At 47.3% G+C, this 27,707-nt stretch overlaps 1 protein-coding gene across 5 annotated transcripts in view; it reads left to right on the top strand.

Moving 5' to 3' along the window:
- The window catches only part of Arnt2 (aryl hydrocarbon receptor nuclear translocator 2), a 144,959-nt gene that overhangs the window by 48,348 nt on the left and 68,904 nt on the right, over positions 1 to 27,707 (top strand). For all 5 annotated transcript variants that reach the window (XM_005006247.4, XM_003475734.5, XM_005006246.4 and 2 more), the window contains 2 exons: positions 11,251 to 11,464; positions 14,975 to 15,188. In XM_005006247.4, coding sequence (XP_005006304.1) covers positions 11,251 to 11,464; positions 14,975 to 15,188 — 428 coding nt within the window. The remainder of the gene's footprint in view (positions 1 to 11,250; positions 11,465 to 14,974; positions 15,189 to 27,707) is intronic.

Genomic DNA, 27,707 nt, shown 5'->3' with positions numbered 1-27,707 from the left:
GCCTTTTGGGCTTCCTTTATAAGCTGATAAAGGAGTTATGCAATCTCAACATATCCCACTATCCAAAGGTGACAAAAGCTATGATTCCTCGTAATCTCCTTAGCTATTTTAGGGTCTAGGAGTACGGGAAGGAAAGCACTGCATTAATTCTCTCTTCCTCCAGCCTTCACATTCTCTTAGATATGATGAGGCCCAAGTATTTTATGTCAAGGCTGCAAAATTGTGCTTTAGACCTAGAGATCTTAAAACTTCTATCTTCTAGAAAATTCAGCAGAGCATGGCTGCCTTGGCTCGAGAGCTCTTCTGAGGGGCCACATATCATTAACATATTGCAAGATCGTGACTTGGGAAAGTTCAAAAGATGCCAAATTGTGGGAAAGCACTTGTCCAAAAAGATTAGGATTGTCTTTGAGCTCTTGAGAAAATGTAATCCAAATCAGTTGAGAGGTCTGGTCATGAGGATTTTCAAAGGCAAAAAAGAAACTGGGATATAAAGGAATACAAAAGAAGACATCTTTTAAATCCAGCAGTGAAAACCAACTGGCATCTTCTGAGATCAGAGGAAGGAGAGTGTACAAGTTAGATACCACCCGGTGGACTGGCACTGCCTCATTTACCAATCTAAGGTTCTGTACTAACCTCCACTTTCCACTAGGTTTGTGCAAGAGCTGTTACAGCATGTAAGTAAGCCTTGTGTCCTTAAATTGTTCTTTATAAGCAATAGTTCTTAACTTCAGGCCTTGGAGGGTATTGTGTCCAGTGAGGAACAATGGTAGGATCTTTGAGATGTATTTGCATCAGGGCAGCTCTTACTGCTCTTCCTATTCTATTGTCAGTTTTTCATACTTTAGGATTTATTTCTATCTCCATGTAGGGAGGCAGTGTATGTGATCTGGGTGCATGTATATTACAGTATCCAAACAGGATAGGCTATCTCTCCCCAGGAGGAGAACTGGACTTTCAGGCATAATCAGAAAAGAATGGGAGGAGAGAAAACCATGCAGTTAGAGCTTCAGGGCTATGGGAAATAGTGAGTTACCTCTCCTCCGGTGATTCCTCTTGCTGGAATTGATGGCTGGAGGGAAGGCCAGCACTGAAAAGAAGGACTGAGAGGCATGTGCCAGTCTAGCAATAGGCTTGTTTGTTTTCCTTTAAAGTATGATTGCCTGGGGCTGCTCCATGGAGATGACAGTCCAGCAAGAGGGAGCTGGCAGAGTCCCCCGGGACCCTTCAGTCTTGCTGGGCCACCTGGTAAGAAGGGCTTGATTCCTGGGACCTCAGTCTCAGGGGGCAGTCTGACTTCCAGGGGTTACCTTTACACAAAGGCAGTGTCTCTGGGGCCTCTTGTCGTGATGGTTTTTATCACAGTCCCTCCTAAGGTGGCCTGACTTTCCACAGTGGTGTCAGGTGAGTTTAGTCGAGAATCAGATTTAAGCTCTGTTCCTTTTTAGGCTACCACCAAGACAGCCACTTTCTCTGGCTCTCTTTGTTTTGTCCCGTTGGCCTCCTCCCAGTCTGAGGAGGCAGTTCTCATTAAAGTATCAAGTGAGCTGTCTAGAGCTAAAGCCATCTTTTGTAGTTTTTTCCTGATATCGAGGCTCACTGGGTAATAAGCTTGTCTTTAAGAACAGCCTGTCCTATTGAATCAGGGGCCAGGAGTGTATGCTTTATCAATGCCTTTGGTAATGATCTAAGAAGGCAGTCGAGTGGTTCTGTCTTTCTCCTGGTGAAGAGTCGACAGTGTAAAATAATAAAAGGGCTTAGTTCTTGTCCTTCTTAGACCTTCAGGAATAGATATCTGAAGATGTCTCCCATTCTAATTTCCCCTCTGGTTGGTGGCCAGTAGGGATTTTCTGTAGGGATTGCTTGGGCTTCAGCAGGAACTGGCACTTTCCCGGCTCCCTGTCCTCTGGTGGTCTAAAGTTAACAATGTGATACTTATCTCCAAATGTAATAGCAGCTTGCAGTGCTGCTTGTCTCTTACTAGAAGATGTTTGATTTAAGAGTAAGATAACATCTTTCCAGCCTCCTTCATAGGTCTGAGTAAGTCCCCTAAAGATGTCAGATGTCAGGATTGTCTGAAAACTTCCCCAGATCTTGTTTGATCTGTTTGAGGTCACTGAGAGAAGAGGACACATGGACACAGGCAGGGCTAAATTCTGCACTCACCTCCTGTGAGGGATACTGTCCTTGAGGAACTTGAATAAAATCAGGCAGGGATGGCTATGGGCCAGTAGAACCTTCAGTTAAGGTTGTCTTGGTAGCCTTAGCCTTAGAGGCTGGAGGAGAAGAGAGGGGGAACTTCAGGCTTAGTAATAGTGGATAAAGCTTTGAGTAAGGTTGCCCTGGAAATCTTGTCCTTAGAGTCCAAAGTGCTAGAGAGGGGAACCTGAGGCTTAGTGATAGTGAACGCATCTGATTGTTTCTTACAGGCCTGGTCTGGTTTTACTGTGACTTGCATTTACATTTTGAACACAAGTAAAGATTATCTCTTAATGCAAAGAAATTCTGAATATAAGGTGATTCTTATGTTAATTTTTCTTCTCTCTAACAGTGCAATTCTAGATGTGAAATAGGATCATAATCATTACTTCCTTCTCTATTTCATTTTGCCTGGAAGGGGTAGGCAGGCCCTGGCCAGGTACAGAAAAATACTAAACAACTCTTTGCTCAAAATGTGAGGGTTGAAAAATTTCCAATGCATAAGCATACATTTTAAAGGAGTAAGAGAATTTGATATGAGTTTCCCCAAAACAGCAAGAGGAAATATCGGCGTCGCTTTTGATTCTTACTTGGTTTTTAAATCCTCTTATGGCGTTCCCCAAGGAGACCTGCCCCAGTGCAGGCGGTTGTTATGTGGAAAGTTACCAGAAGATAGGTCAGGTCGGACCAGCCTCCCTTACCAACTCGTGCCCCTACTTCTCCAGAAACTCACACTCTGAGCTCCAGCGTGCATTTCTAAAAGCAAAGCTACAGTTTATTCCAACTATAACAGCCATGTTTAAAGAAGGAAGCATTGCCAGCAAAATTAAAGCAATAATTAAGAGACTTGAATAACTACTTTCCAATTCTTTAAAAGTGTGTGTGTAGGGGGCAAACAAAACAAAACAAAAAAGGACAAATTGGAAGTGATTGGAGCACTTCCCAGCCTGCAAAAGAGATTACCTCCAGAGATAAAGACACGTAATGGCGGAAAAATTCTGCCCTGGGCTCGAGGGCAAAGAACTCCCAAGACATTGTTGCTGTCTTCCTAATCACCTAGGCAGTCTTTCTTAGCAACACTCTTTTGAAGCTCACAGGTTAAAACTTGTGTCCATCATCCAGCAACCACAATTTATAATTAGCAAAAGTATTTCCCTCCCTATACACATAAATGGTGATAACCAGACCTAGGAGGGGAGAGAGCCTGGAGGTTGAGGATTTTCCCTTAAACTGGATGTGTTTTGGTCCTTTAAACGTTGTGTTTTAGAAATGGCTTCTTTGGTCTCACCCAGAAGTTAGTTCTTTCCATGGGATCTCAGGCTCAGTTTCTCATACTCAGTAGATTGCCTGGAACACGTGAGCAGGGCCATTGCTTTCATGTGTGTTCTCCTGGATGGGCACAATTTCATGTCTCTTCTGACTCAGAAACAGTGTGTATGTGTCCCTCATCTGACTTCTCTGTCTTCTGAGTTAGCAAATGCTCATTTTCTGTGGGCTCAACTTAAAGTTTTTAGTGGTCGGATGGGAGGGAAAGCTTGAGACAGTTCAGGGTTTCTCTCTCTCTAATCTTTAGCAGAAGCATGTCTCCAAGGGAAGGAAGTACAAAGTGACAGAAAAGATCAGAAATGAAATCAGCAAAAGCAAGTCTTTTCTTCACCAGTGAGTTATTGAGACAATTTGCCCATGAGTCCTCACACTCAGCCTTGAAAGGTGAAAGTGGACTCTTAAGAGCTAAGATTGACTCCTCATCACTGGAAAATCAGACAAGAAAGGGGAGTGAGGCAGAACAGGCCTGAGATTCCCTCCTAGGACAGAGTGGGTACCAAGCCAGACCATCCCATGAAACCTGTTCTTCAAGTCTTAAGGATTGCTGCTGGCCTATTATCTTTTAATTGGCAGTTGGAGTCCCATGATTTATTAATAGGCATGCATATTTCCTGAAAATAAGCTAGATTTCATAAAAGGCCCATTTTACAGAATTCCATAAATTTACATTTTGGTTAGGATCAAAGTCCACTAGATAACATTACTAACATTACTTTTTTCTAGCTGTTTAAGATAAGACAACAAACCCTAACAGTCAAAACAAGCCAAACAGGTCAAGCAAAGAACACCAGTAAATTCAGCAACTAGCAAGTCCAAATGCAGCATATACAAAACAGGAATTCAAGACTTGCCTGCAAAGATATAATGTGTCATCAAAGAAACATCTTCATCTTCCTGTGTTCTTAGTCTTAAATTTATCAAAAACAGTTTAACAAAAACCAATGCATAAAAAGACAAGGCATAGGATTTCAAGGTTTAAGAAATTAACAATCAAGGATGACAGTTTTTGATTACCTAAACATGTCACAATCCAGAATCTATGAAACAAAAAAATTCTCTCTCTCTCTCTTTTTTTTTTAAATACCAGGGATTGAACTCATGACCTCACACTTGCCAGGCAGACACTGTGCTGCTGAGCTATATCCCTGGCCAAAACAAACTCTTACCTCTTTCTGATTATCTTGGTGAGACCTCCAAATGATATTAGAGAAAATGTATAACTCATAACTTGCTAGATGTCAGGAAGACTGAGTTTCTATTCCCCCAAATTGAAGAATGAATTCTAAGAAACAATGGAGGTTGAGTAGGAAAAAGTTCATGGCAGACACAGCTCCTGAGAGACAAGAATGGACCCAAGGTTGGGGAACCAATGAGCCCACTTCTGAAAGAAAGTTTTATAGAGAAAAATCACAAGGTGGATATAATATGAGTTAAAACTATGATTAGCCAACAAGATTATAAATATAGCCACTTAGGTAATATTGATCCAGTGTGGAAGCAGATCACACAGCAAGTATACACGGAAAGAAAAAGGTCTTTAGGAAGGATTGGATCAGAGACTCTTGTTCATTCACTGGGGTGACCGATGTTTATCTAGAACTTTATTGGATTGTGTGGTACCAATTATCTGTCCCCTGGGGAGGCATGTAGGCCTGGTCATTCTGTCTCTGTCTTGAACCCTTCAACAGATATGCTTCCACAGTTCTAAAATGTTCTCATCTTCTGCACTGACTCCTTGAAGGGCCTAACCCTTTCTGACTGCCTATAGGCAGTTATAACTGTCTATAGTACCTGATTTAACTGTCTATAATAGTAGCGAGTAGGGAATTATGGAGGGAGCCTCCTAGGGGCAGAAGAGTGAAGAAATAAAGGCCTTCACTCCAGCCAGTCTGGAAAAGCAGCCATCCTGGGATGCTAGCGGACCTTCTCCGGCCTCTTGGGTTTCCCTTATCAAGTTTCTGTTCTTCACCGCAGAGAGAGAGATAAACTCTCGATGCCCAGGAGCACTCTGCTCACACCCCAGGCAGGGATGCTTCAGGCAGGAAATTCCTGCTGACCATGGGGCTGCTGGTCATTGGGCTCCGTGGCAATGGATGCTTATTCCACCTGCAGGCCCGTAGTCTGGAGGGGGCCATGAATTGAGTGGGGAGGTGCATATGCCTCTTTTAGGGTCTCCAGGCCTGATATGTTTTCTCGGGTACCTCAGGGAGTCTTAATGTGCCTGCAGCTGGGAATAGCTGACATCCCAGGATCATCACCAAGAGTCAGTGACACATCAGGCTCTTCATATAACTTGGATGCATTTGGGTGCATCTGTAATACTTCATTAAAACAAAAGAGTAGATGCATAGGTGTTGCAGATGTCTTTTAGTGGTTGGCTTTATATGTTAGGAACAGCTAGATATTCGCTCCCAAACTTTAATTCCTGTCACCAGCCTGATTTTTGCTGCATTCAGATTCTTTCTGTTCTCTTTCTCAAAAAGCCTTACACTTGCCAAGATTATTTCTCATGTTTTGTAGGGTTTGGTCCTCAGACCTCTAAAGACATCAGAAAGGTTTGCATGACAGGAATGTTTCCACAGAAGATCCCTTTTATTTTTCCATCTTCTTCTTTTTTTTTGATTATCGGCACTCAGACTCAGGACCTTGTCAGGCAGGTGCCGTGCTACTGAGCTATATCTGCAGCCCTCCATCGTCCATTTTTTTATACTTCCCTTTAGGTTTGGCATAGTATTTAAGCTTGTGGGATTTTTTTTTCCCCTGGCTGTTTAGGTTGTGGTGATGTTTGAATTTTGGTCTTTCCACCTGCATTGACTGCCCTGTCTTATCAATAGGTGTGATAGTCAAACAAAAATATGCCAAGTAGGCGAGTCTGCTTGCACAGATATCTCCCAGCATAAGAGAAAGGCTATCAGCTCTCAGAATTCTTAGCCTGCAGCTCTCAGCGTAGCTGCTGCTTTTGTTTCTAGGTGGGAAAATGCATAAAGCACTTCAGATGCTGGGAAGATGCACAGATGGCTTTGAGGATTACCACTTCCTGCTTGACCTTATGTTTTCTGTAGTGATGTGAAGGATGCATTCTGTGGGCCATCTGAGCTCTGTGTAAAGCAGGAAGCATTTCCTAAGAGCTTCATGTCCCCTGCAGAGCAGACATGGCTGGGCCTGGACACCTCCTATCTTTTCACAGTCCTGTCTCTGCCTCCACATGGATGTTCGTGGTTCCTATGAGGCGGACAAGGGTTGCAGAGGAGTTGGGTGGAACTTAGTACAGTGTAGGCCATGCATGCTACCAGTTGTTTCAGTGGGTTAGGGTTGGGGTTGGACCTTGGACAAACTGGCATGGTGTATTTTTTGAAGGGAGCAGTTCTTTAACATTGTATGGTTATGGGTCAGTCATGTCATCACAGAAGGTGTTAGGCAGACCTGAAATCCGTGTCTTTCTAATGTGTTTAGGTACCCTTCTTTTACTGCAGAGAGATTAACCTTGAGATGAAACGATACTGTGTGAATAATACCAGGGGTTTTGGAGAAAGGGGAAGAGATTATTTTCAGAGTCATTAAAAGTCCAAAGCCGTGACTTTGGTTTGCCAAGAATTTCCTGTATGCAGCCTAAATCTCTTTGCCCTGTTCTCTCTGGGTATTCTGTCTCTGCATCTGGGCCCAGAGAGTGTGCTGCAGCTGAGAGGTCTGGGGAGAGCTGCAGTAGGCACGGGTGGGCCTGGTCCTCTCTGGTGCAGGCTCCTGTGTCATGAGTGGAAGAGGTACTTCCTGACAGGCAGTTGTGAGAGTTTAAGGCAGTGACAGCTGAGAAAGCACTTGGCAAGCATAGAGACCTGCAGGATGTGCATCCCCCGGGAAGGATACTGGGCTTTCCAAGCTCCTTGATGTTTTGTTGGGAACTTGCCTTCAGTAGGACCTAAGCAGTCAGAGAGGTGAAGTGAGATGCTTTGTGCCCACCCAGCTCCTCAGCCAGGCTGCCGGGGCTCTCTGCATCTCAGGGTCCCTGGGCTCCCCAGCTTGCTCAGATAGGGCGCCCTACTCTCTCTCATAGCACCTTGCCCTTGTTCTCCAGGCACAGGATGCGACACAGAGATGGTATCACCACCTGCCTCTGGTCTGTGTCAAGATTTAATCAGGTGGGGCCTGGCCTTGCCCCTGTGAGCAGGACTAGAGGGGAAACCTAGGTCACTGTGTCTTGATTCCCACAGTTGTGTCAGAAGTTGGACCACTGGGTCCTCTTGACCCAGCAGAAGAGTCCTCGATACTGGCATCTCTGCTTGTATCCCCCAGTCCTCCTTGTTACTAAGGCTCTGCTCTTGTTCTCAAGTGGCCAGGGCTCATTTCTTTAGGGATCCTGCCCGGCTCCCGATTCCGGGGTGGAGCTCATGTACCTCAGAGCCAGGGCCACAGGCTCATCCCTCACATTGTCCCCTCCATAGGAGGAGGTGACCTTGGCCCAGCAAGTTTGGTCCCAGAGACTTGCTTTCCTGTTTTCAAGAGGCATTTCCCTCCGCTCTGCCTCTATGGAGGCTGCAGAATGAAACCACACATACATAAATGTGCACCACCAATGCTCAAGTCTTGTTGCCAGGCAACCGGCAGCTCTGAGGTCTTTTGATATTCTGCTGCTAACTCAGTCTTATTTCATAAAAATCGAAAACAATCAGAGCATTTCCTGGATGAGCCAATTAATAGGATCAGGTTATAAGTCTTTCAGCATGTAAATCAGTGGCCCTAGTGGTGTTTTCTGCGTGCACTTTATCCTGCACATTAGGTTTCTTAAGTGCTGTGGTAAATTGCTTCAGATCAGTTTAAGGATTTCACAGAGACTTTTCCCCCTGACATGTTTATGAAGCCAACTGATCCAAGGGGTCCAACACCAGTTATATTGGAAAATAGTATCAGGAGGAAGTGTCCCTCTGGCCCCTTGCTGGAGTGGTTGCCATGGAAACTGGCAGAACAAGCTTGGGAATTACAAGCTTGGGGTCATCAGTGAAGGAATTTAAGGGGAGGTTGGATTTGCATTCTGACAACTACCAGTTTGGCCACAATGCCAGTCTTGAGCTGAAAGGGTCTGAGAGGAGAGGAGGGTAAGAGAAGGTTGTGGCAGTGACCGCTGCGGCCGGCCAGGGCAGAGGGGAGAAGAGGCTGGAGATTTCTGCAGTGTCAACACAGACAGAAGTTTGAGGCAAAGAAGCCGCTCACATGTGCTGTGTGAAGATGTGCTGGACTGGAGGCTGTATTGTGCATGGGGAGTGGCTTGCAGTGTGCGGGGCTTGATAGGAAATACGGAGAGTCAGGCAGGCAGTTAGACTGTGGACGTCAGTGACTGTGGGCCCGGAGAGCAGAGGGCCCCTGTGAGGCAGGACCTGGGCAGCCCGGAGCTTCTGCCTAACTGCATCTACTGGAGCTGCTCACAGAACCGTGAGCCGTAGGGGCGAACATCATTCTTGGCGGCTGGACCGTGAACCTCCTGAGATAGCTCCTTGGATGGGTCAGGCACAGGGGTGGGCAGTGCCCCTCAGTTAGGGCTTGGAATTGTGGAACAAGGACCTTGTTCTTGTGTGTGTTTCAGGGCAATGGGAATCCTGTGACCGAAGTCTTGCTGAGTCACTCGCCCTCCCCAGAAACCAGCCCTGCCCTGGTGCTCTGAGCCCAGCCCAGGGTCCTGCCTCTGCAGAGCAGCAGTGAGGCTGCTGTACTCTTTCAGAGAGTCAGCTGCAGGGGACAGTGACCAGGCAGGAGGGCAGCATCTGCCTCAACCTTTGTCTCTTCTCCTGCGGGACTCATCCAGTCCTTTCTCCCTCAGGAGCCGACCACAGGGTGCCCTGCACCAATGCCCCCTCAGCCACCACTACCTGCATCCTCTCTGCAGTCTCGGTCCTGCACAGGCACCTCTCCTGCAGGAAGCCCTGCTCCTGGAAGCCCTCAGCCCCTGCTCCATCCCTGGTCACTCATGATTTCCTGATCCCCTTCCTGAACTCGGTTCTTCACCTCTGCCTAAGAGGTCCAGCTTCTCATCGCTGGCCTCTCATCCTCCACCCTGGGCCTCCTCCTTCTCCACCCTCCTCTCTAGTGGTTTCACTTCCTCCATACTTTTTAGAGCTTTTAACCATATTCTGCTCTTGGATTTTACGTTCCTTCCTAATAAAACTCCTGTGCTTGAGGGCAGGGCAGGGCAGTCCTTTCTGCTCTCCTGCTTCTCTCCTCCTGGGACCTGGGTCAGGGCTTTTGATGAGAAGGGCCACGATGCTGCCCTCTCTGGCTTTTGTGTATCCTCACACTGTTGGCCCCATTGGCACGCCTGTCCCCTGCTGGGCTGCTGGGTGTTCAGCTACTTAAAACGTGCAGTGCTGGAGGCAGTCCTGCCTGCGGTTGCCCCCTTCTAGGTATTTGTGTCACAGTCCTTCTTTAAACACCAGTGAAACCCTAAGTTGTATAAGAGTCCTGGAGTATATTTTTAGACAATTCTTTTACCCCAAGTCACAGCTTTGTCTTAATTGTTGAACGGCTTTTCTCTTTTAAGTGTAAAGGTAATAATATCCAGATGGAGACGCTCTATCAGCTCTTCTGTTGGTTTTCACCTTGACACATCACAGAGACTGAGTTCAGTAATTCCTTGCAGCCTTTTTTTTTTTTAAAACTCAGTATTTGTTGCTTAATAACCCAGTGGTGCACCTGTGCTGTTACTATGCTGCAGAAAATGTGTTGGGTAGAACAAAGGCTTGTTCACAACTTTGCACAAAGTAAATTTGTGGCTCTGTGAATCTACTCAGTGGCACAAAGAATAGTGAAGTATACAAAGCTGCTGACTTATGGTAGAATTACATCCCGCCAAACCTGTTATAAATTGAAAGTAGAAGTTGAAAATATGTTGAGTTCTCCTAACCCATCGAACTCCACAGAGCAGCCAGCCTTTCTACTGGGCTCAGAACACTTCCATTAGGCTGTAGTTGGCAAAATCCTTTAAGGCAATGCATGTCTCATAGTCAGCTATTGGAAGTCTCACAAAATTTATTGAATACTGTATGGAAAGTGGAAACAGAATGGTTATATGGGTTGATGTACATTAAAGCATAGTTTTTACTGAATGCACCATTTTCACACCATCATAAATTTAAAAAAATTATAAGCCAGGAGCATTTTATAGTGCTTCTTTCCATAAGGTACATTACCCACCCAAGCAGTCAGCAACTGCACTCTCTCTCTTTCTTTTTTACATTTTTTTTTTTATCTTTTTCCTTTTTATCGGTACCAGGGATCGAACTCATGACTGCCTGCTTGCAAGGCAGGCGCTCATGTCGCTGAGCTAAATCCCCAGTCCCCACTCTCTCTCTTTCATTCATTCCTTCATGTGTGTGCACGCACATGCGTGTTCCTCCACACGTAAATTTTTGGGTGCACCTGGGAAACATGTTGGAGGACCCACTGTGGTGTCTTTGTGTTTTATGTCCACATGCAGTCCATAGAGACATGGACAGTACTAGGAGCCTCAGTCTGTGCGTGGAGGTGGAGACCTTTGAGGTCTGTGCTCCCCAACCCAGACTGGGTGGTCAGGAGAGCTCCCTGACCAGTGTATGTCCGCAGATCTCAGCTGTGTGGCATTAGCGCTTGATGCCTGGTCATTTGAGGTTAGCAGTGCACCGTTTTACCCTACTGGACAGTAACCCCTTGTCTGATACTTCTCTTTTTACCCCTTCTGGTCTCCTGCTTCCTGGGAAGAGAGAATCACAGTGAGATCGAGCGGCGCAGGCGGAACAAGATGACCCAGTACATCACGGAACTCTCAGACATGGTCCCCACCTGCAGCGCGCTGGCACGGAAGCCAGACAAGCTCACCATCTTGCGCATGGCCGTCTCGCACATGAAGTCCATGAGGGGCACGGGGAACAAGTCCACGGATGGCGCCTACAAGCCTTCCTTCCTTACCGAGCAGGTGCCCCCTCAGCATTCATCTGTAGCGTCCTCCTGTGAAGGGCACAGAGTCACAGTATCACTACCCTGAAATAAATAGTGTGGGGAGGTGGGACGTGAGGCTGAGGAAGGCAGGAAGCCAATAAACCTTGCTTCCCCTTTTCAGCAAGAAGTGCTCTTCAAGAATGTTGGGGGTTCCATGTATCTCAGTGAGGTGTCCCTGAAAACATGTGCTGTGCATCTGCATGGTGCGCTTAGCCAGTGACACAGAAGTCAGTGGGGAACAGAGCCAGGGCAGCAGTGAGGGACCCCTATGATGTCATGGTTATAGTAGTAACAGTGACAGTAGCAGGATTGTCACAGGTAGCATTGGAAGGCATTTGCAGTGCCTGGTCAGGGTCAGATCTTTTTGTACATCATTTTATTTCCTCCTCAACCTACTCTGGTAGAGAAGCTAGTGTTACTCATCCCTGCTTCATAGATAAGAAAGTTGAGGCTCGGAAAAACATCCATAAGTTGCCAAAGGTCAATGAGCTGTTTCTGAAGGAGCCAGGAGTTGGTGAAAGAGATAGGGGTTGGACCCCAAAGCCATAGAATTAACACCAGTACTGGTCTTGGTCTATTGAGAAGCAGCATGTGAAATTCTTAGCAAGACAGTATTATGTCAGCAGAATCAGTCTGTACCCTTCCAGGATGCACTGGCCACAGGGCAGACCAGCCAGCTGTCTAAGCTTCCTTTCCTATCGGTGAAGTGAATGTGAAACTTTTGGACTGTGAGAGCTTCTGTGTGATAAATGAAATGGCAAATTTGAAAGCACTTTGTATACAGTGAGGTTGGGGGAGGTTCGTGGTGGTGGAAGGCAGAATAGTGTGGTTGTCAGAAAGTGCAGTGTAGGAAGTGTGAGAGCTTGCAGAGTACAGAATCTGAGGAATGGGCTGCTCAGCAAGCCAAGAGCATGGGGCCAGCGTGGAGCAGAGCAGAAGGGGCCTCTTGCCGTTGCAGACTGCTCAGGACAGTGCCAGGGCCAGCAGCCTGGGGTGGAGCCTTGGAAAGTGCAGAGAAGGAGGAGTGAGGGATTTAAAAAGTGACATTGTTGCTCAAAACCTGGGAGGGAGGAATGAAAAGATGCTACAAATAATGTGTTCTGTGACACTGAGAATGCTACATGGTGGGAGTAGTTTAGACAAAAAATCCCCCCCCTCCCCGGGGCCCTGTGATCCCACATCCACAGCTGTCAGGATGGTGCAGCAGTGGCCTTTGGGGGGCTTGGAGCATAGCGGTCCAGGGCAGAGTCTTCAACTCTGATTTCTGCCCCTGTAAAAATGAATTCCACGGTGACTCCTAAGAATGCAGTGAGGAAGGCAGAGCACAACAGGGCTTGGCGAGAAACCAGCAGAGATATACTGAGCGCTATTAACCAGTAGGGTCAGGAAAAAGCTTTTCATCTACATTTATTTATTTCTTACAAGACTCTTGCAAAGATAGTATTTGAAATGACTCTCTGAGCACCTGCAGTGGACTGACCTCTGTGGAGCTCAAGCCACGTGAGTCCTACCTGTGTTTCTCTCTTGGTCAGTGTATGATGCTAACATGCAGGTTTTTGGAGCACCCACTGTGTGCAGACCCTTGGTGAGTGCTTCATCACAGGTGAAGATGTTTGTACCAGATTTGAGATTTCTTCAAATCTCACTGAAGACAAAACTGCAAATAGCAGAAGCTGCAGATATGAAGAACAGAAGAGCCAGAATGAGCCTTCTTTTATTTCAAGCCCTTGCTCTTTGCCCCTTGTCCCTGTTAACTAGAGGAGACAGGCAGGGCATGTTCTGGTTTCTAACACAGAACCTTGGATATGAGGTGAACTCAGGGCGAGGTGACTTGGGGAGGTAAGAGTGGGCCCTTTCCTGACTCTTGCAGACTGGATGCGAACATGAACGCATAGGCAAAGCCATTCAGACCTCCCTGTGACAGAACTCTCTGCTTCCCCAGATAGGCTGCCCACCTTTAAAAACAACTCTTCCTGTTGGAAACATCTCCCAGATATCCAAAATAAAAGTGCTGACCCAGTCCTCTGACTAAGCATCTAGGAGACATAGTAGAAGTGCGAAGGGTGGGAAATGGGCAAAATAAACTTTTCCTGAAAAAATGCTTGTATAATCTGCTTCCCCCTAAGTTTCTCAGGCTGAGGAGGTTTGCATTTTCCCCCATCCCAGTACTTAGAGACCTCCCTAAAGCTCCCTGGTCCTGCTCCCCGCAGATCAGCATCTTCTCAGCTGTGGGTCTTTGGACCCCCTGCGGACAGGGGCTCACGTCATGGCCAGGAAGTGCAGCTCATTGCCTGTGGAGCAGGAGCCTTTGTCTTCCATCGAGTTTCATAAGAGGGCTTCCATAAATGATTACAATGGAACAGAATCTTCTCAGTGAAAACTACTTGCCAGCTGCTGGCCTGAACAGCACCTGAGGTGGTTGGGGGTGCAAGTGAGGGCTGCAGACTGGAGCAGGAAGAAGGAAATGTCTCACGTCCCACAGGAAGGGGCATCATGGCCGAGTGCAAGCATTACACTTGAGCTGCCCCTAGGCATTGCAAAGAAAAGCATTTTGTTTGAACAGAGTTGATTCTGCTTCATCCTTGACACTGAGGATCGTGGCAGAGCTTCTCGCTGTCACTCACTGATTGCAAACAGCTTCCTTCCTGTCCTCCCAGACAGTCGGATGCTGTGAGCCTTTGTGACCCCAGACAGCTGCTTCTGACCACTTCTCTCTCCCTGGAAAGTGATACAGATAATGCTACATGCCCTGCTGCCTGTTGGGCAACTCGAGTCTGTGGAGCTGGTGGTGACAGTTGTCAGAACTCTGGAAGCTAGACAGGCAGGTGGACAAGAGGAGTCCTCTCATGTCTGGTACAAACATCAGGTCACCTCTCATATCCAGCAGGGATGTTGGGGGCCCTCTTACATCAGGTGTAGACCTGAGAAGATCCTAGAGGAGCTTAGATTTGCAGGTAGAGGGCAGTAAGGAGAGTGTGCTATCACTGTGGAAAGTGGCCTCTTTTTCTCCTTTAACTGGCCCATTTTCCTTTCTTCCATCAGCACTTCCTGTACTGAGCACTGGTGCTGGGCCCTTCGGCAGCAGTGCTATGGTTGCACTTTCTATAGGCAGGGACGTTGTTCATCCCTCTGGCAGCCCCACACCCAGTGATGGTCCCTCCCTCCACTCCTAACACCGATAGCTGTGTCGAGTGGCTGTGTCTTAGGGATGGTGCATTTTTAATTTTATTGTTTTGGTACTGGGAATCAAACTCAAGGCCTTGCACTTGCCGGGCAGGTGCTGTACTTGCTAAGTTACATCCCTGCCCAGGGATAGTGCATGGTTTGTGATTTTTTTCTAGCTTATTTTCCAGTAAAATTGGACTATTTTTCCACATTAGGTGTGTATTAGAATGAGTATTGGAATAAGAAGCTGGAGGTTGTGATAAGAAGATGTAATTGGTCTGTGTCTTGCGGAGCACTGTGCTGATCAGTCTTCCCTTCCCAGGAGCTGAAGCACCTCATCCTGGAAGCTGCTGATGGGTTTCTGTTCGTTGTGGCAGCTGAGACGGGGAGAGTGATCTACGTGTCTGATTCGGTCACACCTGTTCTGAACCAGCCCCAGTCGGAGTGGTTTGGGAGCACTCTGTATGAGCAGGTGCATCCTGACGATGTGGAGAAGCTGAGAGAGCAGCTGTGCACCTCGGAAAACTCGATGACAGGTCAGTCTGGCTCTTCTGCAGGGCTGTGTGACATTAGGAAGAAATTTTTCCAGTAAACACACTGGAAATATGAAGTCATAAAAAGCACCCTAAAGGCAAAACAGTATCTTTTACTTAGCTTGTTAATAGCTTCATTCACCCTATAATTTTTAAAAAATCCATTTTTAATGCATTACTCTTCTCCCTTGTACTTTACATGTAATTACTGTACCTTGGCACTAGAAGTCATCACTGCTAAGTTAGTCAGATCTACTAATTCGTGAAGTTGGTACAGGAAGTGAGTGCTTATTTGCGATCCTGATCATAGATGCTCATTACCCAGGCCTTCGTCACTTGTAATATTATTCCTTATTGAAAACATTTGAATACAGACAGTTCTGCTGTAATGTAACAGGCACACTCTTAAAAATTACTGTAGTACAGGTCTGGGGATTTAGCTCAGCAGCATAAGCGCCTGCCTTGCAAGCAGGCAGTCGTGAGTTCAATCCCCAGTACCCATAAAAAGGAAAAAGACAAAACAAACAAACAAACAAAAAAAACCCCCAGTAGCACAGCTTTACATTTAAATGGTTAAAACATTCATAAATACTATGAGACATGGTTCTTAACCTTAAAAATGACTTGAAGTGGCCAGTGTGAGTTAGAGAGAATGGGAGGGAGTCCTGTGAAATCAGATGGAGAATCTGAGCACCATGTGTAGGTGAGTGTAGCTTGTAGCAGGCAGTGAACCAATACTGTCGGTGGATGTCCTTGGTGTGAGAGTTTTTTGTTTTCCTCTATGGTTTGGTTGGGCTTGGTTCTGTGTTCATCTAGTATTGCTTACAGATACATATAAAATTTACATTATCCTCAGATTGTTCCCTAATATAGTGGTACCTTGATTCACAAACTTATTTTTCTTTCCATGATTCGGGTCCCAAACTGAATTGGACAGGAACCAAATCAAATTTTCTCATAAGAGCAACATTGAACCTAACCACTGAATATGATTCCGTTCTTATCTTATTCAGTTTGCAATCAGAAATGTGGAAAGAATTACGTCTGAGAATCAAGGGACCACTGTATATTAATCAAAGGAATTTACATTTTCCTAATGAGTTACAGAGTTGTGTCGTGATGTGTGTGTTCTGCTGTGTGACGGTGGATTTGGGCTGTGCTGTTCTCCCTGCCATGGAGAGGGTGCTGGGTCCTTACTAGCACCGGCCCGCAGTGCCTGTCTCTGTGCTCTGTATGCAGGCGGCCTTCACCAGAAGCTTCCTAAAAGGAGGGAGTCTGTGTTTCGCTTGTTGTATTCTGCTCAGGTTAACAAATCAAATGCTGCACAACAGACTTTTTTTTCACAGTTCTGGACACAGGAAGTCCAATGGGTTAGTCTATTTGGGCTGCTATAACAAAATGCTAGTAAGTGATAAAAATGTAATTTGTTGCAGTTCTAGAAATTAGGAAGTTCAAGGTGAAGTCACCAGTAAATTTGGCATCTGGCTTTGGCTCACAGGTGGCACCTCCTTGTTTCGTCTTCACAGGGTAGGGGGGTTTGTGGCTGTCTCGGCCACTTTGTTGTTGCCAGTGCTGAATTCCCAACACCCACGACTTGAAGGAGGGGCAGCTTGTTTTGGCTCACACTTTCAGTCTGTGGTTGGCCGGCTCCAAAGCAGGAAGGGCTTGGTGTCAGGGTCGGGTGGAAGAAAGCTGATTGCATCATGGTAGACAGAAAGCAGGAGGAAAAGGGGGGCCAGAAGGAAGACAAACCCTTTAGACCATGGCCTTTTCTGACAGGACTCCACTTCTCAGCAGCACATTCACCTGTGGACTCATCATCCATGGATCCAAGTACCTTCCACACACACAAGACTGAAGGACGTTTTAGATTTAGACCACAGTGCCATTTAGGGCCTCTTTCATAAGGGCAGTAATTACAGTCGCGAGGGCACCACTCTCATGACTTGGCCAGCTCCCCACAGTACCTTAGGGATTAGGATTTGCAGGTAAGAATTTGAAATCAAGTGTTCCGCTCATCACGCCCATCATGATGCTATCTCCTGAGACCCTTGTCTTCTGTTTCCAGATGACCACATTTTCTTTGAAGCCTCAGATGGTCTTTGTTTTTCTCTGTGCACATCCTTGGTGCCTCTTCCTCTTACAGGGACACCAGTTGCTTTATTTTGTCTTCATTGCCTCTTTCAGGACCTAGCTCTGAAGACAGTTATATTTTGAAGTTCCAGAGGTTAGGATTTCAACATGTGGACTCACAGGTCACAGTTCTGCCCATACACTTGCAGTAAGACTGAGTCAGAGGTGACAAAGTAGCCCAAGTGCAGCTCTCTGAAGGCGATGGCAGTTTTCCTGGGGCTGAGGATCAGTGATGCACAGCCAAAGGAGAGGACAGGATTAGCGTGCGAGGACAGGGTCTACCTTACTCATCCCTTTCCTCATGGCGTGACACATCTGGCAGTGAGCCCCATCTTTTCATAAAACAGTGATGCTAACACAGACCCTGAAAGACTTGCCGTGCCACGCAGTCCTGGGCCGAGCTGAAGTCCTAAAGGTTATACACTGCAGAGTTAGGTATGGGGAAGAGGAGGGAAGGGAAGGAAAGCAAGCCACCCAGGAAGTGCTGGTTTGACAGCTGAAATTGCCTCCTCTGGAAAGAGATGTCTCCCCAGATTTCTGTGTTCAGCCACAGGATGTGGCTTGCCTGAAAACCTTTCCAGAGACCCTGTTGGGGCAGATAGTAGAGGAAGTGGTGGTCAGGGGTGGGATAAGATGAGGTCAAGGGTGTCATTAATAGGGTGGGTGGACATTCCTATATGTGAGGTCTAAACGTGTCAGGCAGAGTTTCCAGGGCAGGGAGGTGGACTGGCTGTAAATGGCCTTGGAGGGAGTGCTGGGCAGTGGCTACAGAGGCCTAGCTGGTGCAACTGGGAGGGGGTCCTCCAAAATGACAGAGGGGGCCTGAGGACCGTGAGCCCCCTCTGGTTGGCTGCCTCTTGAAAGCAGCAAAATGGGACTAGACAAGCTGGTTCTTATCCCTAAAGTAGAAGAGGGCAGGGTCCCTGGAGGCCAGGGGGTGCCATGTGACTCTACCAGGAAACAGACCATGACAACTTATTGAGCTCGAAGGAGGCTGGAAGAGTTTCCTGCAGCAGGGTCTCCTTGCTGAAGGCCTTGGGGGTCTGGGTGCTCAGGGTGGGGTGGGAGCTTGTCTTTGTCCACAGCCAGCCCAAGGGTATGTGCATTGCAAACCCTGTGAAGGAGCTTCGGGGGTGACCTGATGCCTGGGATGGTTGGGCTAGGCTGTCTCAGACTTTCCTGTCCTGACCTCTGTGGTTTCAGACATGGAAATTGAGGACGTGGTGACTTGGTTATTGAAAGTCCCCCCATCCCAGCATTGTGCTAAAATGCAGTCTGGGGCTGCTAGGCTGCAATATGCTTTACAGAGGAAACTGGTGCATATTAGACTGGCTTCATCCAGACAGGAAGGACAGTGCTGCTGCCTGTGAGTGTGGTATCAACGAAGCAACGCTGTGTATGAAATAAGGTGCTTTGAAACAGAAGCACTTAGACAATGTTATGCATTGTGCTGACCAGAAGCTGGCAGGGACCTAACCTTGTGTCTCCCCTGGGAGTGGTGGTTCTGTATTTGCAAATTAAGTGTCCATGGAAACTTTATAACTCACAGCTACCGGAGGTGATGATAATCTGCTGTGTGCCTTCTCCTCCACTCCCAGTTTTGCTCTTCTCTGTGCAGGATGGGCTGTCGGCAGACAAAGGCGCTTGTATGCAGCTCTGTCTGCACTTGTGGCCAATGCGCTGGGCTCCTTCTTGCTTTTATTAATCTAATGATAAAACTATACCTAACCGTTTATTCGTTGGTTCAGCAAGTACCTGTTTTGCATGACTGTGCAAAGGTGTGGGAGGCAGCTGGCCTTATGATCGGCATTTGTGCCCTTTGCCTCTACGAGCTCCCAGCTGTAGTGAATGAAGGAACCCCTATGTCCCAACAATTCCAATCCAACTTCTGCGTGATAGTTTGGGGAGAGCCTGAGCCATATTGGTCCCCAAGGCCTTTAGTTGGAAAGCTCCATGCATGAATCACACATCCCAATCTCAGCTGTGATTAAGCTTTCCTATCTCCCCAAGAGCTCTATAAAAGTCCAGAGATGCTTTCAGCCTTGGATCAGAGGCTTTGGCCCAGCGTGGTTTGGGCATAGATAGTGGCTCATGAGAGTAGGCCACAGGGGAGCCGCTGTCAGCTGGTGCTGCAGCCCTGCATGGAGCTGGCTCCATCAGGGCTCACACCTGGTGTTTCCCTGCATGCTTGGGAGAGAGGCCTGTGGGACACTGGCAGCTTTTTCTGTCTCATTCAGTGTTGATGTTGAGGGTTGTGATTAATTCTCTTAAGTTTGTATGCACATGGTATCTGCTGAGGGTATCAACCCTGGCTACACACTGACATCAGCCACCTGGAGAATGGTGATTATACACTTGCAGGGGCAGGGGCTGGGCATTGGTGTTTCTCCAGTCTTCTGAGTGATTCTGATACACATGGAAGGGTGACAACCACTGGTCATCTAGCTTCCTTTCAGTCCCCAGCATGGGGCTGCTGATCCTTTCACAGGTAAAGATATAGAGCTCGTGATTACCAAGGGGTACTCAGACACCAGACAATTTGGGGTCATCAAACCATAAAGGCCTAGCATGACCTGGTGTCTCTTAGGGTACCAGAAACCAGTCCAGCCACCCAGCTAGGCTTGGGGACAGAGGGCAGATCAGGGCAGCCTCAAGGCATGATGAGCGTATGAATGGTAGCTGGCAGCAATTCTGAGACTCTGGGTCCTAGTGCTGTGATTATCTCTGTCACTGGAGCGGCGTCATGAGCATCACTTCTGAACTTGCTAGAAATGCAGGTTCTCAGCCCCACCAGGTTCCCACTGAATCAGAAGCTTTGGGGGCCTGCAATCCACCCCCTGCAGTCTTCAGAATGTCCGCTGAAGTTGGAGAGAAGTGACTGGGGAAGACATCCGAGCTCTTCTTGTCCTGTCACTTGGATTGAGTCCACCTTTATTTGTGACCTTATCACACTCTTTCATCTCTCATGTTAATGTTCTTCCTCTGTTCCTCAGAAGGATGAGGAAGATACATTCTGGGAAATGACCTGCTCACTGTAAGACTCTGGGGCAGTGTTTATCTGTACTTGGAAGGTGTAGGTAGCCAAGTGGGTGTTCCGTGGGCCAGGAGCACCTGCGTCTCCTGTGATTTCTTGGACCTCTAGAACTACAGGCCCCATGCTAGGCCTGCTGCCCAGACTCTGTGCTTTGCACATGAACATTTGGAGACAGCCAAACTAAAGACTTTATCAATAGAGTCCTGATGGGACGGGAGCTGCAGCAGCTGGGGTCCAGGCACCTTGCGGAAGCCAGGACTGGAGTGAGGTGACCCGATCTGTGCCTGGCTTTCCCTGTCCTGGTGTGTCTGCTCAGCTCTCAGCTCTGTGAGCTTACCTGTGCCCAGAGGCCCACAGGTATCCTCTCTCCCAGACTAGCAGGGGACTCCTAGATGAATGCAGAGGCCTAAACTCTCTTGGAAGCTTCCCAAAGGTATGCAGTATTAGCCAACAGTGGCCCAGCAGGCCTGGGAATGTCACTGTGCAGCCCGTGCAACGCAGCCCTCCACCAGGGACAGCTTGTGGCAGCACCTCACTGTGGAAGAGGAGAGGAGGCTGCCCACTGTCAGCATGCAGCCTCAGCCTGCCCCAGGCAGCTGGGCCTTTTTTGTAACACTTTGGAGAAGAGAGCAAGGACAGGCCACGTGGAAATGGGCTGTGCTGTCGTTCCTGGGGTGCAGGAATGTCAGGCAGATAACCAGCCCTGCAGGGGTCCTGCGAACCTCGAAGTTCACCCTGTGGTATCAGCTCTGGAAACCATGGTCTCTTTCCAAATGTCAGTCATGAAGGTAACTTCATGCAAACAGTACTTTTAAATAGATAGCTTATTTTCTTTGGAATACCCAAATTTAGTCTTTGGACTAGAGCCAGAGCCTGAAATCCCTAACACATTCAGCAGTCCATTTCTTGCCTTATTAGGTAACAGAGAAGAAAAAAATAAAATAAAATGAAATATGGATTTTATCTCAAGTCAGCTATTAATGCTGTTATTGAGTTTCTGTTGTTTAAAATGGAAATAAAACATCTTAATGGTAAGAAAAGCATGTTTATTTGATTTAGGCCATTTTGAGTTTGCTCAGTTGTGTAGTAAACATTTAGGTTGCTGGAAAATGCTTTAAGGGCCAGCCTGCCAGGGTGCCTGGTGGACCCGCACAGGGTGAAATCCGAGGGCTGCGGCTGGCTGTTTATCTCTTCACAGTGACTTTCCCATTGGACACCATGGCCTCCTTAGATGTCTTGTCCCAGATGTTTCTTTGGATGTAGTTCAGTTCTTTCTCATTGTTAAATATTTATACAACCTGCCTTGTTTTGCTTTGCTTCATACATAGCATGCGGACGCCGCTGAACTGTTTGTGTTTTTCTCTTGTGTTTTCTGCTGAACGTTATTTCATGAATCTGCACAGACTCCAGCCTGGGCTGCTGGGTTCGTTCTCACTGTGGTGTCACAGAAGATAGAAGAACCTGAACAATGTCCGCCATCAGTACAGGTGGCTTCCCTGAACCTGCACGTGGAGAGCTCACAGCCACCTGTATGCTGTGCACTGGGGCCTGCTGGGAGCACAGCTGGGGGAAGTGGAGGGAAACCTGATTTTGGAAGCAGGTGGCCCTGGTAACAGGTATAGTCATGGCCTTTTACCATGCATAGTGACCTGACCCACGGGCCTCAGTTTCCTGTGTCATCACAGGACTGCCATGAAGTTCAGTGGAGGTGACCTATGGGGTAGTGGTTAACAGTAGTGTTTGGAAATTGTAGAAATTTCATGCTGCTCACCAAGGTCTGCATGGGAAGGGACAGCCAGGGAGGGGCGGTGGGAAGGGGCTGCTTGTTCACAGAGCAGGCGCAGGCCCCTGGCCCTGGTGGACACGAGACACTCATTTGCCAGACAGCAGAGGACAAGCAGGAGGTGTCCACACTGGCTCAGGGCACCACCCCTAAAAGGGTGTTGGAGTTATACACACTTGACTTGGGGTAGTGTTCAGTTTCCTCCATCTGCTGTAACAGATTACCACCGACTCATATCTAAAATGTACCAATAAAATCTGATTGAAGAAAAAAAAGTTTACTACCGACTGAGCCGGAATCTGTTCTCCCATAGCTCTAAAGATGAGAAGTCTCAATCGGCTTCAGCAGCGTGGTTCCTCCTGTCCGGTGCCTCTCTCCCTGCCTCTGGTGTACACACCACCTTGAGCTCTGCCTCTGTCATCACAAACTCCTTCGCCTGGCCTCTGTGTGTGACTCTCCTTCCTGTAAAGATAAGAGTTGTGTTGGATTAGAACTCATCTCTTGTAGTCTGGTCTCTTCGTAACTTGATTCTATCTCCAAAGATCCATTTCCAGATAAGCTCACATTCATAGCTTCTGGCTGGATGTGAATTTGAGCCCCCCACAGATGGTGAGCATGGAGACACAAGGAAGTTGTACTTGAGAGCTTTTTAGAGAGTCAATCCACACACCCTACTTCCTTTTCTGCCCAAATAGTATTTAGGAAACAGGTTTTCTGTCTTGGTGACTTCTGTAGCAGCCAACATTCTCAGGGACAAGGCTCTTCTCTTGCAGTGACTTTGGCTGAGCAGAGAGCAGGAAGCCCTCTAGTGGTGCAGAAATCAAGTCACAAACACTTGTCTTCCTCTGCTGCCTTTGCCCCTGCTGCTGGCCTCTTGGGTCCTCTGACTGATGGCATTGACTGCGGTGCCCTCCTCCCGTGCTCCCATCCCTCCCCCGAAAGGAAAATTCCGCAGTGTTGTTCCTGTCATATAACCTCTGCGGGTCACCAATGTCTCGGTTCCAGGAATGTGTCTGCAGGCCTCAGTAGTGCGTGGCTTTGCCCGCTGCTTGTTTGGCACCATAGTGCCACCCAGGGGTATGCATTGATGCAAGGGAGCCTGCTGGGCCATCCCTCTGCTTTCTGCTCCTTCTCTTCCCTCCTTCCCTCTGGACTTCAGTCTGTAGTTGGCCTAACGCTGCCCCCCTGAGGTGAAGGCCAGCACGCCCCTCACCTCTCAGCCCAGCGGGGCAGGTTGCTCTGTGCTGTGCCCCTACCTCCTGTGGTTCCAACTTCATCATCTGATGCCCATGTCCTGTCTTCCTTCCCCTGCTTTGGGCCAGATCTGCCACTGGGCTCTACCTGGACAGAAGCAGAGTAGGGCACGGTCTGGATGTCACTCTCTGCTGAGAGCAGTGAGCGAATGCCATGGTGAGGGTGTGCTCAGGTGAGGGGTGGGGGCAGGCAGGACTGAAACAAGACAGGGCTGTGAGAAGTGGGCCAGCGGGCATGAGAAGGGAGGAGGGCAAAGTTCTTTTAAGGGCTCAATACACGTTTTCTGTCCCGTCAAAAATGTATGTGAAAGACACTGGAGAATGCTGAATTTTGCTGTAAATTCATGCAGAGAAATAACCGCATAAATGCCTTTCATGCATTTCTTCGAAACACTAGGATTCGTCTCTTGAAGTTCAGTTTTCTGCATTTTAGCTTTTACATCACAGCTTTTCCTGAAGCAAGGAGTATCCAACTATCACCTGAAAAGCATTTGTTGCAACTTTGTAGATACGCTTTTAAAATCCCCAGCCCTGAGGGTATAACCCGGTGGCAGAGTGCTTGCCTAGCATACGTGAGGCCTTGGGTTCTCAGCCATTAGGACGGCAGTTACCAGTCTTAATGCCAACCAGAAATCCACTGGATCTTTTAACAATTCTGATGCTGAGAATTTTGCTCATTTCTCTAAACTTAGCTATGTTTAGTGAAGCCTCAAGACCTGTAAGCAAGCCTTGTGGTTCCACTGTGAACCCAAGGATGAGGGACCTCTGCAAAAAAAGATAGCATGAGACCACAATTAAATAAGGTATTTAATTTGTAGCACAGTCTATCCTATATTTAGGAGAGAAATTTCACACAGTAAAAAAAAAAAAAACCCATTTTTAAAATTACTATACCAAATACAAAATGTTAAGCATGCAACCCACAACACAACTGAAAAATGCAGTCTCTGCATTTTAAGCCCTCTCTTACAAGAATCTTGATTTCTTAATGTTTTTATCTTAACTTTGATATTCAGTGAGAAAAGAGATTTTCCCCCCCTGCATCTATAAAAGGAAGCTGTAACAAAAAATTGCCAGAAGTAGTATTGTTTTTAGGCAGAGATAATTATTTTGAGTTACTTTGGAACATTTGAAAAGACATCGAATCATTGCTTCCTGCTGGTCTGATTTAGATTTCGGTAATGGTCTCACGTGACGTTTGTATTTTGTAAAGCTTTAGTTAAAAATAGCTTGATTGCAAAAGCTCTAGCACCATCAAGAAAATTAAAATAGTTTCCTCTAACTTCACTGAAAGATGACACATTTTCCTCTAAAATGTCATGACTTAATCCAAGTGGCAAAGTAAAAATGCACATATAGCACTGATCTTTCCTGTTTATTGCTTTTTCAGTAGAAGCTAATTGAGGAAAACATCTGCATCAAGTTTTCCTTTTATTTGTGTGGATTCCTTTCTTATCCTCCAGCAGAGTCTCTGCTGCCCCATCGTTTGCTTGGGCAGCGAGCCGAGGGTGCGTGGCTTTTGGTTTTCCTGTTTGGGGCAGTGATAAAAATGACTTCCCAGTGAGCCACTTACAGTGTCACTCGAGCCTTGAGTTGTGCTCACCCAGATCTTGAAGACCTGTCCTCACAAGAGCCCTGCATCTCTGGGTCCCAGGAACCAGCTCTTATTTGTCATGCAGCTCCCTCCATGACATGCCTGGAGTGGCCATGGCTTTGAGCATCTGCCATGCAGAGCTGACCCTTCTGTTTGCACAACAGACCTGTGCACAGTTTGCAGTCCCCTCAACAGCACAGGGCACCGAGTCCTGGTGTCAGCGTTGGCTTCCTGTGATTGTTGAACAAGATCCAGGTTCCCCCTGAGCCTCAGCTACTCATCAGGACCAGTGTGAGGAGGGGTCAAGGCCACGCTGACCGTGTTCCAGCTGCTCCACTGTCTTGTTTTTCCTAGCTACAGGTGCCATTCTCTTTGCTGCAGGTGCCCTAGTCATAAAAGTTGGACAGGGATTTGTGCCACATGATTATAAAGAAATTGGTGAGAGAAAAGGTGGGTGAGGCAGGTCAGGTCAGAGGAAAAGCCAGGCAGAGGTGTAGTTTGGGAGATGTAAGACCCACAGGATGGAGTGCAGGACTATCTGCTGCCTGTGGGGTTTGTCCCGTCTGGAGGTGAGGGAGCCCTGACCCAGGCAGTCCCTGGTCACAGACCTTGAGGCTATGTGACTCCAGGCAACTTAGGGCTAACTAGCCTTGAGGTTTCTCAGGAGAAGAAGCAGATGGAGCCATCTGCTGACCATTGAAGAGTCTTAGGGAGGGATCCACGTATCAGAATGGTCCAGAAGAGCTGAGGTCTGGGTGGGATGTCTGCAGAGCCTAGTGTGACCTTTTCTGCAAGGGGACACCTGGGTGCAGCTAGTGACCGTTGGACTTGTCTGTGAGAGTGCCTGGGTTTGCCTGAGACGGCACCCTGAGGCAGGTTTCTGGAGTGGGGCTGGTGAAAAACTCAGGGTAGCAGCAGCCTGGTCCCTAACCAAGGCCAGCGCCTGGAGCTTGGCCAGATCTCCATGCATGAAGAGGAGCCTAGGTTAGAAGGGGCAATTTTATGCCTTTAATGGAACAAATGCTTATCCAGTGCTTGTCACTGCAGTGGCAGGAGTGGTCGAAATAGAGCCGGTCACTGTGGTCACCTTACATAGTGGTGGAAAATGGACAAATGGCCATTCATGAACTGAAAGGAGAGGAGCAGGCGGCTGGAACAGTGACATGTTGAAGGAGGTGGTGATGTGGGGCTGGAAGGGACTTGCAGAGGGTTGAAAGATATGATGAATGAATGGGGATTCACAATCTGTGGGGCTGGGCAAGGCTGGTACCGGTGGCACTAGAGAATCTGGAGAGGGAAGCTTTTGCGGCTGTGTGCCCTCTGCCAGGGGCAGCCCCACAGGGCCATTTTGCATTCACAATTTATGGATGGTGCAAGAGTTGGTCCCTGAAAGGATGTTAACAGGCTCTGATTTGCATTGTTATATATAAGGGCTGTACTGGTTACTGGGAAGGGAGTGTGTTTTTTAGAATCTAAGAAGAGCCAGAACTGATGTTTGTATGTTGTGTGAGGTACTGTGTGAGATGACTTCATGAATATTTCTCATTTAATCTTGGTGACAGGCTTCTTTTTAAATAATGCTTTTAGCATGTGGATATCTGACTGTTTGGCACCATTGTGTGGAATCTCTACTTTCCCCAGGGGCTGCCTTTGCATATAGTTAGTGGTGGATGTGGATCTTTTTCTAGGCCTTCTCCCCTTGATAACTCTATCTTTGACGTGTTGAGTTGGGGTCCTGTACTGCACAGGTCCTGTTCTCTTGTAGAGTGTTCTGGGTTTCGTGGCTCCAGAAAGGTAGGTGGCTTGATCTTTGGGGCAGAAGAGTTGTTATTTTTGATTCTGTCACATGACTCTCCTCTGCCCTTTTCTGGGTTCAGGTCTCAGACCCTGACAATCTCCTGAATCTTCTGTAGCATCCGATGTTCTTTTGGCTTCTTTTTCTGTGATTCTGGGAGAATTTCTCAATAATTTTTTCTAATTCAGGGCTGGGGATTTAGCTCAGTGGCATAAGCGCCTGCGTTGCAAGTGTGTGGTCGTGAGTTCGATCCCCGGTGCTGATAAAAAAAAATAATTTCTTCTAATTCATTAATGGAGCTTTTACCAATATCACTTTACTGCCTCCATTTGGCTATTGAGTTCTGTAGTCTCGAAGAGGAATCTTTCCTGGTCTCAGGTTGCTTTCTTTTTATTTATAGCAGATCTCCTGCTGATGCATAACATCTCAACACAGTAGTCTAGTGCCTACTCTTTGCGCCTTGAGGCAGCCCAAAGCAGCAGCCTTTCTTCCTCTCCATGTAGTGGGTGATACAAGGACTCCGCCCTGGCCACTTGGTGGCCATTCCTGGGTATCCTGTTCTCCATCTCAGGAGCTTTGCTAGGAAACTCATTCCCTTCTTTCCCAGTCAGGCCATTCCTCTGTACAGTTGACCTTGACATTGGGGGGATGGTTTTAGTATCCCATGGAGATGCTCAAGCCCCTTATACAAAATGCACAGTATTTGCGTATAACCTACAATCCTCCCATGTACTTTAAAACATTTCAAAATTACTTACAATATGTAGTATGATATGAATACTATGTGCCATTGTTGGGATCTTAGGTATCCTCCCAAGGTCCATGTGTTAAAGGCTTAGGACTGGGAGGATGCTCTTGGAAGGTGGTAAGATTTTTAACAGATAGGGCCTAGTGGGAGGTCTTTAAGGTCACGAGGGCCATGCCATTAAA

This window comes from Cavia porcellus, unplaced genomic scaffold, assembly GCF_034190915.1.
Source record: "Cavia porcellus strain 051 isolate PalLab524CR breed Dunkin Hartley unplaced genomic scaffold, mCavPor4.1 scaffold_6, whole genome shotgun sequence".
NCBI lineage: Eukaryota > Metazoa > Chordata > Mammalia > Rodentia > Caviidae > Cavia > Cavia porcellus.
This window is presented reverse-complemented; position numbering and strand designations above follow the sequence as displayed.